This window comes from Schistocerca serialis, chromosome 4 (assembly GCF_023864345.2).
Source record: "Schistocerca serialis cubense isolate TAMUIC-IGC-003099 chromosome 4, iqSchSeri2.2, whole genome shotgun sequence".
Lineage (NCBI taxonomy): Eukaryota > Metazoa > Arthropoda > Insecta > Orthoptera > Acrididae > Schistocerca > Schistocerca serialis.
Genome location: NC_064641.1, coordinates 16,156,455 through 16,169,405, shown reverse-complemented (window position 1 = coordinate 16,169,405; position 12,951 = coordinate 16,156,455). Strand labels below are relative to the sequence as shown.

The 12,951-nt window shown below is 42.3% G+C and overlaps 1 protein-coding gene across 1 annotated transcript in view; it reads right to left on the bottom strand.

Annotated features, from left to right (window-relative positions):
- Nucleotides 1–12,951, bottom strand: part of LOC126473670 (solute carrier family 22 member 1-like) — a 76,686-nt gene that overhangs the window by 20,928 nt on the left and 42,807 nt on the right. The window contains exons 4-5 of the mRNA XM_050100903.1: nt 2,972–3,183; nt 1,517–1,685 (exon numbers count right to left, since the gene is read on the bottom strand). Coding sequence (XP_049956860.1) covers nt 1,517–1,685; nt 2,972–3,183 — 381 coding nt within the window. The remainder of the gene's footprint in view (nt 1–1,516; nt 1,686–2,971; nt 3,184–12,951) is intronic.

Here is a 12,951-nt window from a genome sequence, read left to right as displayed (position 1 = left end):
CATACTGTAGCCAAATATATGTGCAAGAAATGTGATGTTCGAGGTTCGCCAACATATGGTATCGTAAAACAAGGCGTATCATGCTAACTATCAAGTAATCCATCCTACGAAAGAAACTGGTCTAGATGGAATTCAAACCCAGCTCGTAAGTACATCATTATAATATTTTACAAACATCAAGAATGCTATCCTCAAACATTGGTATTTCCTTGCACGTTGGAAACTGGGCAAGGTCCTGATATTCAGTAAATCAGGGAAAGACGACTCCATCCCACAAAATTACAGGCTCATCATCCTGCTGAGCTCTTTCAGTAGTGTTGTTGAGTAAATAATTCAGAAACTTCTCACTGGCACTGCATCAGTAACCTGAGCCCAGACAAACTCCAATTCCAGAATCACCTCGCCACAACACAATTTCTCCGCACAACACACGACAATAATAATAAAGAACCAGAGGCACTGTTTTCCTTGACCGCAGAACGTATTAGCCATAACAGCTTCATGTGCCAACTCGCTAGAATTCCGCACAGGTTCATATGTGTCAATCACAGGGGCTTTGAGAGATTCGGGGTAAACAATCAACACTACATGGTAAACAGGAGGGAGCACCTCGTGGCAATATACTGGAGTTCCACGCATTAAGCCTACATGGCAATGTGATAGCAGCCATCCACACCAATGACATACCTACTCTGGCAGAGTACTGGGAATTACCAAACATCATCTCAGCCTACAGACGGGATTGAAAAGTCTCAGGCATTGGTTGGAGAAATGGTGAGTTTAGTAAGTGGAAGTTAATTCTGTTTACAAGCAGACCGCACCCCCTCCCCTCCCACATGCACCCACATGCACGCACACACACACACACACATATATATATATATATATATATATATATATATATATATATATATATATGCACAAGCACAAACAGTGTAGATAAATCACATTGCACAAACATTTTTCTGTGAGAATTAGCTACATTGGCGTTAAGTTGAACTGGAGGAAATTGAAACCAGAGTTTAAGTCACACTTTTCTAATTCCTCCTACCCAATGCTCAGCTGCCAAAGTACACTGAATGGCAGCGTGGCTAGTACGTGTATGTAACTCTCATTATAAGGCTGATGACGTACGTAGGAGCAGTCTGGGAATACCGAACACCAACAGATCTTCAGCCCCTGCACTTGATTAATTGCGAGCAATGTCCCACAACACACACACACACACACACACACACACACACACACAACAACGGACCACTCGACTGTACAGTGATATGAGACACTCGAAAGCTCTACGTAGCTCGCTATGTGCTTCGCATCACGCCTTTCTACTGTACATGCTTCTCGCTCAAAAATAATCTGTGGTGAACTTCTGTTCTTGCACAAGACACGCTGACTAAACACAAGTTGTACATTTTCGTCGTCCTTTGTTCATTCATCTCAAAATCATAAAATTTTAATATTCATTGCATCTTTACACATCCCCATGTATCGTTTATTTTGTGTATATTACCTGAAGAAGAAGAATAGTATAAAACAACTGAGGGCAGCAACCGAGAGGGAATAGTTCCAATTGGGCAGCGCCCAAGACACCAGGCCAGCAAGCATCATTCCAACGGCCATGCTGCAGCACGCATAGCGGTTGACTGCAGTGCGGTGCTTGATATCAGTTAGCTCCAAACCTGAAACACGAGAAATCATCGTCAAATGCTTTCAATATTACGTATCAAATAACACAGACTTCACTTCAAAAATGTTTCGGAGGATATTCTATAGTGCACTTGCACGACAGACACCATAGCACTGTGTATACTTCCACAATAAATAACTTTTAATGAAAGCCTAAAACTGTAAACGAGCAGTGTTTGCTAAACCAAGCCACTTTTTCTACTCGATTTAGTACGAATGGTGTTGTTGTTGATGTTGTCATCAGTCCAGAGACTGGTTTGATGCAGCAGTCCACGCTACTCTATCCTGCGCAAGCTTCTTAATCTCCAAGTAACTTCTTCAACCTACATTCTTCTGAATCTGCTTAGTGTATTCATCTCTTGGTTTCCCTCTACAATTTTTACCCTCCACGCTGCCTTCCAATACTAAATTGGTGATCCCTTGATGCATCAGAACATGTCCTATTAACCGATCCCTTATTCCAGTCAAGTTGTACCACAAATTGCTCTTCTCCCCAATTCTACTCAGTACCTCCTCATTAATTACATGATCTACCCATCTAATCTTCAGCATCCTTGTGTAGCACATTATTTTGAAAGCTTCAATTCTCTTCTTGTCTAAACTAGTGATCGTCCATGTTTCAATTCCATACACAGCTACACTCCATAGAAATACTTTCAGAAACGACTTACTGATACTTAAATCTATACTCGATCTTAACAAATTTCTCTTCTTCAAAAAGGCTTTCCTTGCCATCACCAATCTACATTTTATATCCTCTCTACTTCGACCATCATCTTGCTCCCCAAACAGGAAAACTCACCTACTACTTTAAGTGTCCCATTTCCTAATCCAATCACCTTTACACTTGGTGTGCGTGATTTTTCAGGACCACTTGTGTATTATTTATTACAGGTAGCTTGTCATCTGCAACCAAACAAAATTTCTCATCAACATCGTTTGGTTGCAGATGACAAGCAACCTGTAATAAATAATACACAAGTGGTCCTGAAAAATCACGCACACCAAGGTATTAACAAAAAGAAATGAACTAGTGTTTGAACTAAATATCAACATAATTTTGTAATTATTTAGTAAACGTGTTCACACTGCAGAATAAATAAAACGGAAACCCACTGATGATGGCACAGTGGTGCAGGAACATGTTTGGGTACTGAGAAAAAACGGTGTTTTGCATAACTGGTGGACCTCACATTCTACAATTCTGGTTTAATATTGCACTGCATTGGCTTGTTGCTGAGATTGTTGTGAAAGTTGAATCTATCTTTCTAGCACTTACCAACAGACAAGACAGATTCTGTCAAAGGCCCAGCCGCAGCTGACACGAGGGATGCCGCCAGGATGAAGAGGGGCAGCACGTGTGGAGCGAGCACGACCAGCACTCTGCTGAGCACGTGGGCTGACAGGCACAGCAGCTGCTGGGGGCGTCGGCCGTACCTGTCGTCAGCAAGAGTCAGCTCAACCTGCGTGTCGAGGTGTTGGGCGATCCAGCTAGCAGATAAAGTCCCATGATCATGTGCAGGTTCAAAATGGCTCTGAGCACTATGTGACTTAACGTCCGAGGTCATCAGTCGCCTAGAACTTAGAACTAATTAAACCTAACTAACTGAAGGACATCACACACATCCATGCCTGAGGCAGGATTCGAACCTGCGACCGTAGCAGTCGCGCGGTTCCGGACTGTAGGGCTTAGAACCCCACGGTCACTCCGGCTGGCCGATCATGTGCTGACACTTATTAACAAAAATATTGCTTTTATTTGTTGATGAACTTTGTGCTTGGGACAGAAAAGAGCAGAAACTGGAGTAACCGTGACCTTAGATGGTTTACAAGTGACCGTTAACCCTATCGACACCATGCCTGTACGCAATATGGGCGCCCGTGTGTTGGCTGTGTAGACGGCGTCCTTATTCCGTGCGGGCACAGCTTTTCCATTCGCTGAAATGTGTTTCCCCACGTACTACGCAACTTTCGACTGTAGGATAGCCGTAGCAGTTCATATTTTATCCGCTAGATGCAGCAGGAATCGATTTACAGGTGTGCCTTTACTGAAAACATTGTGGGTTCAAATGGTTCAAATGGCTCTGAGCACTATGGGACTTAACATCTAAGGTCATCAGTCCCGTAGAACTTAGAACTACTTAAACCTAAGGACATCACACACATCCATGCCTGAGGCAGGATTCGAACCTGCGACCGAAGCGGTCGCGCGGTTCCAGACTGAAGCGCCTAGAACCACTCGGCCGCACTGCACATTGTAGGAACATCAGAAGATACTACCAGTGGGAACTCTCGTGAAGAACAGAAAGGGCCTGCCAGCGAGGTTCAAAGCAAAGTAAGTTAGTTTTTTTCCTTTTTTAAAAAATAAAACAAGCATATATTCCAGACTCAAATGGCTAAATAACGTGTTATACATTGACTCTCTGCAAAACATCAGGCAACCACCAAACAGATTCTGTATGTTCAAAAGAATATTTTACAAGAACAATAGAGCCAAACATTATCGTAATCTAACGTGGACAAGACTAGTGTAGACTGTGTCATTCAGCTTCACATCTACTGCCCATTCGCAAGAAAAACAATGAAGTGGCAAGAAAGCTTTTCTTTCACTTTCTCTTAATGTCTGCTGTGAATGATTGGTTTTATTTTGTACAAGGATGTTACCGAGCAGAAGATATTTCTAGTGGAATTTGTAAAAGGAAGTTAGCATACACTCGTTAGCTGCGTGAGCAGACATTCGATCATTGGAAGCAACACCAGCCACCAGTGTAGATAGAAATTTTGGTCGTCATCTTCCAGAACAACAAAGGAAACGCCACGCGCATCAGTAAAGTTTCCTTTGACAAAGGAAAGAGAGAGACTGGCAAGTGGATAACGAAAGAAACCAGATAGTGGTACAAACACTGCAGTGTCTAACTTCATGTACCACCACGTGTGTAAATTACATATGAATTACAAGTGATAATTTTTTGTCGTACAGTGTAAATATGCAGTTGTGAAGTTATATTTTTCTTTTTATTTGTGAACTAATGTGAAACTTTTTCGAGTGAATAGGGGGAATTTTTTCGTGTTCTTGGAAACCCTAATATATCAGTACTAATGCGAACACACACACACACACATATATCCTATTTATCTTGGCCACCCTGAACAACTGTTTGTGCAGATGAAAATTACAAAATGTTTGAAGCAAATGTTCTTTAGCCGTCAGGGAGACATCAATCGGCATGATTGCCTTTGTTGTAGCTTTGTTTTTTTACAAAGATATGAACAACGATTTGACTTTTTTAAATGATACCCTGTATTTTTTATTCGGTAATTCAATTCTCCTCCTAAAGACGTATTCAAAAATGTGTCACAGTGTACCATTCACTGAAACACAGCGTTATTAATTACATAACACAACACTGAAGTAGACGCTCCCAGCGCTTAGTGCAGGTAGTCGGGGTAATGGAACACATCCACGTGCTGACGTTGACATAGGACAAATGTAAACATAAGTAGAATGCACACCCGTCATTCTGTCAACCATCGTCGGTTGGAGAGTTGTGTAAGTAGAATGTACACCAACGAAGAGAAGGTAGAAATGCTACTCATCTGTGGGGAATGTTAAGTTAGCAGAACAGTAATTGCAATACTATTTTCTTATGTACGGGTACACCTAGTACAGTAGTGTAGTCCTTTTGAAATACTGTTGTGTAGAGTAGGCATACAGTAAAGGCTGTCCTTCCTACAAACTGCATCGACAGATGTTTCTTTTTTGTAGTTGCTGAAGGTAGGCCAAATGCTACGCAGGCAGTGAACTGTACAGAGCGATATCCTGACAAGAAAACGCCTTCCCGGTGGATGTTTTCTCGTCTTGTTGCAACGCTTCAGGAAATGAGAAGTTTCGACCCACGACAACGCAGTGGTTGTAGCACTCGCACAGACGAAGTTGCCGAAGTTACTGTTCTCGCTTCCGTTGCTATGAATCCACATGTGAGCACACGACAGCTTGAACACGAGATTGGCATTCCTAAAACCAGAGTACATAGTATTTTTACACGTCACCGGTTCCATCCTTACCATGCCCACCTACATCAAGAATTGCATGGGAATGATTTCCAGAATCGCGTACAGTTCTGTCAGTGGGCACAGCAGCAAATCCTGGCCAACCCGAACTTCTTCTCCAATGTTCTGTTTACCGATGAATGTTCCTTCTCAAACAAACGACAGGTAAACACAAGATACATGCATTATTGGTCCAGCGACAACCCACGATGGCTTAGACAGGTGGAACATCAGCATCGATGGTGAGTTAGCGTCTGGTGTGGGATGCTCGGTACTACAATTATTGGCCCTTATTTCATCAATGGTAGTCTAAACGGCACAGTGTGTGCCAGCTTCCTCAGATGAACATAATGCCTTGCGTGCACGTCGTGTTCTGAACCGAAGGTATCCTGCCAGATGGATTGGTCGACGAGGAACAGTTGCTTGGTCTGCTAGGTCTCCTGATTTAAATCCTCTGGACTTTTTTCTTTGGGGATGCATTTAAGACGTTGTCTATTGCGATATTCCAACAACTTCAGAGGACATGCAGGAATGCATCATGCTTGCTTGTAATTCTCTTCAGCTGGCAACACTAGAAGCAGTAAATAATTCTTTCATTCGACGAGTGCACCAGTGTATCAGTGTCCAGGGTCACCACTTTGAGCACCTTTGAATGTTCTACTCCTGGGCAATGGTACAGGAGAGTCAAAGTTAATTTTGTGTTATGTTTTTACTTGGTTTTCCCTTGTTTTCTGACAATTCTAGCAAGTGGACGAGTTTGTGACCCCAGGCTCAAAGTCAGTGTTGTGTTATGTAACTAATAACGTTGTGTTTCAGTGAATGGTACACTGTGATACATTTTTGAATACGTCTTTAGGAGGAGAATTGAATTACCGAATACAAAATACAGGGTGCTATTTAAAAAAGTCATATCGCTGTTCATATCTCAGTAAAAACCCAATCTACAACAAAGGCAATCATGCTGACTGGTGTCTCCCTGGCGGCTAAAGAACATTTGCTTGAAACATTTTGTAGTTTGCATCTGGACAAACAGTCATTTAGGGTGGTCAAGATAAATGGGGCACCCTGTATATAAAACCAAGCGTATTTCCTAAACTGTAATGTATCGGGTTTAAAATGATGTATATATATATATGTGCCTCTGAGATGCTTCATTAATGTGTAATTATTCTTTAAATTTACAATATAATCGCCAGTTCATCTACGCAGTCGAAGAGCAGAGTTATCAGTGCTGAATGTGTTACATGTAGTTACAAAACGCCATGCACGAGGCGAAACATGTTTGTGAAGAATGAAGAAGAGCTGAAATGGTTTCAGTGGATGAGGCACGCGACCCGTTTCATAAAGTAGACATTGTTGATGAAAAAATAATTCAATTTCACACCTTCGTCAGTCTATTCCGTTTCTTCGCTGCCCGTGTCCAACAATACAGTCAGCAGCTCATGGTCTCGTGCTTCGCAATGCTGACTCTCGATCAAGAGGCTCTGTATTCGATTCCTGGCCGGGTCGGTGATTTTCTCCACTGGACACTGGGTGCTCGTGGGTTGCCCTCAAAATTATTTCATCATCATCGATGCGGAAGACGCGGAAGTGGCGTCGAATAAAGACAAATACTTGCATCTGGTGGCCATACCTTCCCAGAATGGGACTTCTGGCCAACAGTGCTACACGCACATTTCATTTCATTTCAACGAAAATACGCAGAATACCCAGTGGAGCTTACACCTGCACTGATGGGCCAAAGCATTATGACCAGCTGTTTAATAGTGTCTTGATATCCCTTTGGAGCGCATACATCAGCGACTGTGCGCGGCAAGGATGTCTGTACATGCAAAAGATCGCTGCAAATCTGTTGTGTTCACACGACACAAACTCCAATCTACTACTTGCCTGCCATCTGTCGGTGTAGAAAAGAAATATCAGTGGCAAGCGACTACGCTCGGCGAAAACGTCAGAAGTTTAATTAATTTATTTTGAGATGGAGGAATTGAAGAAATTCTGTTGTGGTCTGTGTTCGCAACTTGTGTTGCAAAAAACATTCAGACAAAACGCAGGAAACAGAGAGAGTGGTCAAAATGGTATACATAATGGCTGCTAAAGCGAAAGCATTTTTCGCACTTACATTTACTGTGAGAGTTGCAGGGCCACCCTAACGACTGGCGTAATTATTTACAGATGGATGCCGAAACTTATAATTGTCTCTTAACGCTCGTAATCTCTCATATTATACGAAATAATACTTGAATGAGAAGAGCAATTTCTCTCCATGAACGGCTGACGGTGACATTAAGATTCCTGGCAACAGAAAGGAGCTATAAGGACTTTAATTTTCAACTGCAATTTCTAAACAAGCATTGAGTGAAATTATACCCAACACAAGTGAAGCTATTTACGCTGTCCTGAAGGAAGAGTTCATGAAGGCAAGTCAAGTACATAAATTCTGTCAGGTTACAAACAATATTTCTGCTGGTGAAGAATCACAATATTTTTGCTGTTTTAGACGTGTTTGAATCACAAAATACCACAAACTTGGCTGGTATATTTCATCCAGTCCAACACCAGATCTTCGAAATTTTTGAACTTCTGATAATTATTTACAGTAAACAGTCCACAAAGATTTTTATTATTACCGTTTCTCAGTTGCATTGTATGCAGCTGCCTTTTTGTTCCTGTTACTGTACTCTTTACTTTTAATCTTCCACAAACATGAGTCATTTCTATAAAGTTCAATGAATTCACTGATAAACTGTCTAGAACACTGACGAGCGTCAGCCATGTTAATGCTCCGTGCGCACAAAGACAAACACTCGACTGAAAAAGCAGCTGTTTCACGCCAGATTTGTGGCGATCTCCTGTCCACACACTCCAACTTGTCTGCGCAGATGTGGTTTGAACCCACAGATTTGAGAGATTTCGCTCAGACCTCCAACTCCAGCTTCCAGGTTTGCACACACCTCATGTCGGTGCAAATCTCCTGTCCGCACGCAACGATCTGTCTGCGCACATGTGATGTGCACAGACATTTGCGCAGACAGATCGTTGCGTGCGGACGGGCCTTAAGTACGTCTGCGCGATGTATAACAAAAAGTAAAGAAGGCAAGTTATAATTATCAAAACAGAAATATCTATGTAATTAACAAAACACAGTTTTTTAGTATAATCTCTGTGCAATATAGGCCATGAAGATCAGATACAATGCTTTGATTGAACCAGCTCTCCTGTTTTGTTTCGTCTAGCGGTAGACCGCCATTGTAGTGCTGTTTGATAATTAACGTAAGTTTTATCTGTATTTTTGAAAGAGTGTATTATGGACTTAGTTGTAACCTCTCAAGGGCCCAACCATTAATTATAATTAACGACATTTTTACAGAACTTGGTAGTGCAGGGAGCTCATCTCCCCTAGCAGGATTTAGTCGGCCATTACGCTGACGATTCATGTTATTGAATGTAAATGCGAGCGACTTCTCAATTTTGATGTTTCATTAATTTCAAAGTTAAAGACAGTAGTGATAGATTTCATTTACTAAAGTTCACAGCACTGAATGAGTTCAGTATGTTTCATTTTGGCTGCCTAACGCCAGATCAGATTCTCTCCAGTTTCGCATTGCAAATAATGAACAAGAAATATTGAAAATCATTACATTCCGCAATATCTCAGTTAATCTTTGTGTAGTTTGTTACATAAATAACCAGTAGCCCCTGAGACCCATGTTAATAATTACAGTTTGCGTAAGAATACGCAAATTTTCTTTTCTAAATAACAACGCTCACGCAAACTATTTATTAGAAGGCGGTGAATTGCGCGTTGTGTTTAAAAAATATTATATCGTACGTACTTCGGTGCAGCAGATGTCCGTACGAGTGTTATCGCGGTGTAAGTTAACAAAAAGTCTCATGCTAGCCCACAATATTTAAAGCTACCCCAACCAAAATCATAAAACATAATTATAAAAATAAAAATATGTAATTATCCAGTGATAAAGCGCCCCCACACCCACACACATACATATACACTTATACGGTGATAAACACACACATCCATGCCCGAGAGAGGACTCGAACCTCCGATGGGGGAAGACGCGCGAACCGTGGCAAAGCGCCTAAGACCACGCGGCTATCCCTCGCGGCTCTGCCGACTTTGTGACACTCTTGTTGCACAATGGACTTATTGTGAGGCGACATGCGTAATTTATTTTCTGAAGTTCCTTTGTGCTCTCCTTACAGCTTCTAGTGTCGGCATTGCCTCAAGGCAGCATTCAATCTCGTGGTGGGTGGTGGTCGTAACTGTTGGCTCATCACTGTAGGTACAGCCCGTGATGGGTTATCTCTCTACTTCTCGTTCTTCTTTATCTTTTGTCATTAACCAATAGCGTTACACTGAGATGACAAAAGCATTGGGATAGCGATATGCACATGTAGATATGGAAATAATATGGCGTACACAACGTATGAGAGGTCAGTACTTCGCCGGAGCTGTCATTTGCACTCGGGTGATCCATGTGAAAAGGTTTCCGAACGGATTATAACCGTACAACGGGAATTAACATACTTCGAACGCGGCATGGTGGTTCTGCCTAGATCCATGAGATTTATCACTTCGGAAATCGCTAGGAAATTCAATATTCCGAGCTCCATAATGCCAAAAGTGTGCCTAGAATACCAAATTTCAGGCGTTACCTCTCACCAAGGACAGTGCAGTGCTCGACGGTCTTCACTTAACAACCGAGAGCAGCGGTGTTTGCGTAGAGTTGTCAGTGCTGACAGACAAGCAACACTGTGTCAAATGACGGCAGAAATCAATGTCGGATGTACGACTAACGTAACCGTCAGGGCAGTGCGGCGAAATATGGCGTTACTGGGCTATGGCAGCAGGGCCTTCGAAAACATTGGTCGGACCGTAGACGACTGCAGAAAACAGTCCGGATTTCACTTGGTAAGAGCTGATGGCAGGGTTTGAATGGGACGCAGACCCCATGAGGCCGTGGACGCAGTTGTCAACAAGCTACTCGTGGCTCCATAATGGAGTGCGCTGTGTCTGCATGGAACAGACAGGATCTGCTGATCCAACTGAACCGAACACTCACTGGGAATGGTTATGTTCGGCTACTTGGACACAAAGATGGAATTTTTATAGATGACAATGAGCCATGTCATTGGGCCACAATAGTTCGAGATTGCTTTGCAGAACATTCTGGACAATTCGAGTGAAAGATATGGACAGCCAGGTCGCTCGACATGAATCCTATCGAACATTTATGGGGCTTAGTCGAGAGGTCACTGCGTGCACAGAATGCTTCACCGGCAACGCTTTGGCAGTTATGGATGTCTGTAGAGGCAGTGCAGCTCCAGGAGACTTCCAACAACTTGTTGAATCCATGCCGTGTCGAGATACTCCACTACACGGGGCAAAAGGATGTCCGAATTGTTTTTAGGGGCTATCCCATAACTTTTATCACGTCAGCTTATAATTATCGGCATGAAACTCATCATTCCCGTTAATCCATTAGCTAAAAGCCACGGAATGTCGTAGATAGATATATCTGTCGAATGCAGTGACAGCGAGCGAATCATGAGCGCATATATGTGTCACACCCACTTGCACATATCCTGTTAGCTTCCCCCGGCCATACACCTGACTTACCCAGTAAGCTACAATGGCACCTACAGCTCAATGTGAACCCTCGAACCACGGAGCAATTATGCGTATTTTGTACATGCAAATCACTCCCAGAATTGAAAAGTATCAGATAAATATTGTCGGACTGACCTGGTGCTAAACCCATGCGCTTTGGGTCGGTAGTATGGCTCTCAACCACTGAGCGACCGAACCTCACAAGTGTATATTAATAGCGTATTGTTGTTGTTGTGGTCTTCAGTCCTGAGACTGGTTTGATGCAGCTCTCCATGCTACTCTATCCTGTGCAAGCTTCTTCATCTCCCAGTACCTACTGCAACCTACAGCCTTCTGAATCTGCTTAGTGTATTCATCTCTTGGTCTCCCTCTACGATTTTTACCCTCCACGCTGCCCTCCAATGCTAAATTTGTGATTCCTTGATGCCTCAAAACATGTCCTACCAACCGATCCCTTCTTCTACTCAAGTTGTGGCACAAACTTCTCTTCTCCCCAATCCTATTCAATACCTCCTCATTAGTTACGTGATCCACCCACCTTATCTTCAGCATTCTTCTGTAGCACCACATTTCGAAAGCTTCTATTCTCTTCTTGTCCAAACTAGTTATCGTCCATGTTTCACTTCCATACATGGCTACACTCCATACAAATACTTTCAGAAACGACTTCCTGACACTTAAATCTATACTCGATGTTAACAAATTTTTCTTCTTCAATAACGATTTCCTTGCCATTGCCAGTCTACATTTTATATCCTCTCTACTTCGACCATCATCGGTTATTTTGCTCCCTAAATAGCAAAACTCCTTTAGTACTTTAAGTGTCTCATTTCCTAATCTAATTCCCTCAGCATCACCCGACTTAATTTGACTACATTCCATTATCCTCGTTTTGCTTTTGTTGATGTTCATCTTATATCCTCCTTTCAAGACACTGTCCATTCCGTTCAACTGCTCTTCCAAGTCCTTTGCTGTCTCTGACAGAATTACAATGTCATCGGCGAACCTCAAAGTTTTTACTTCTTCTCCATGAATTTTAATACCTACTCCGAATTTTTCTTTTGTTTCCTTTACTGCTTGCTCAATATACAGATTGAATAACATCGGGGAGAGGCTACAACCCTGTCTCACTCCTTTCCCAACCACTGCTTCAATTTCATGCCCCTCGACTCTTATAACTGCCATCTGGTTTCTGTACAAATTGTAAATAGCATTTCGCTCCCTGTATTTTACCCCTGCCACCTTCAGAATTTGAAAGAGAGTATTAATAGCGTATTAACACCGTTAAATTAAAATTAGGTGATAATTTCATGGACTGTGTAACAACTAAAATTTAAAGGTTTAAAATTATTACCTGAAGTGAAATGAACAACAAATATGCTAGTAATTGCAATATTTGAAGCCTCTAGAACCTTGTCATCAGGCTATCGACCAGTGCTGACCTCGACACCCATTGATCGTGATTGTTCCTATCCCCTCTCTGACCTTAATCAAGACGGACGATCGACCGTCTTTGACTGGATCCCAGGTCACATCGGGGATCCCAGTGAACGAACATGCTGATCTGTTGGCTAATT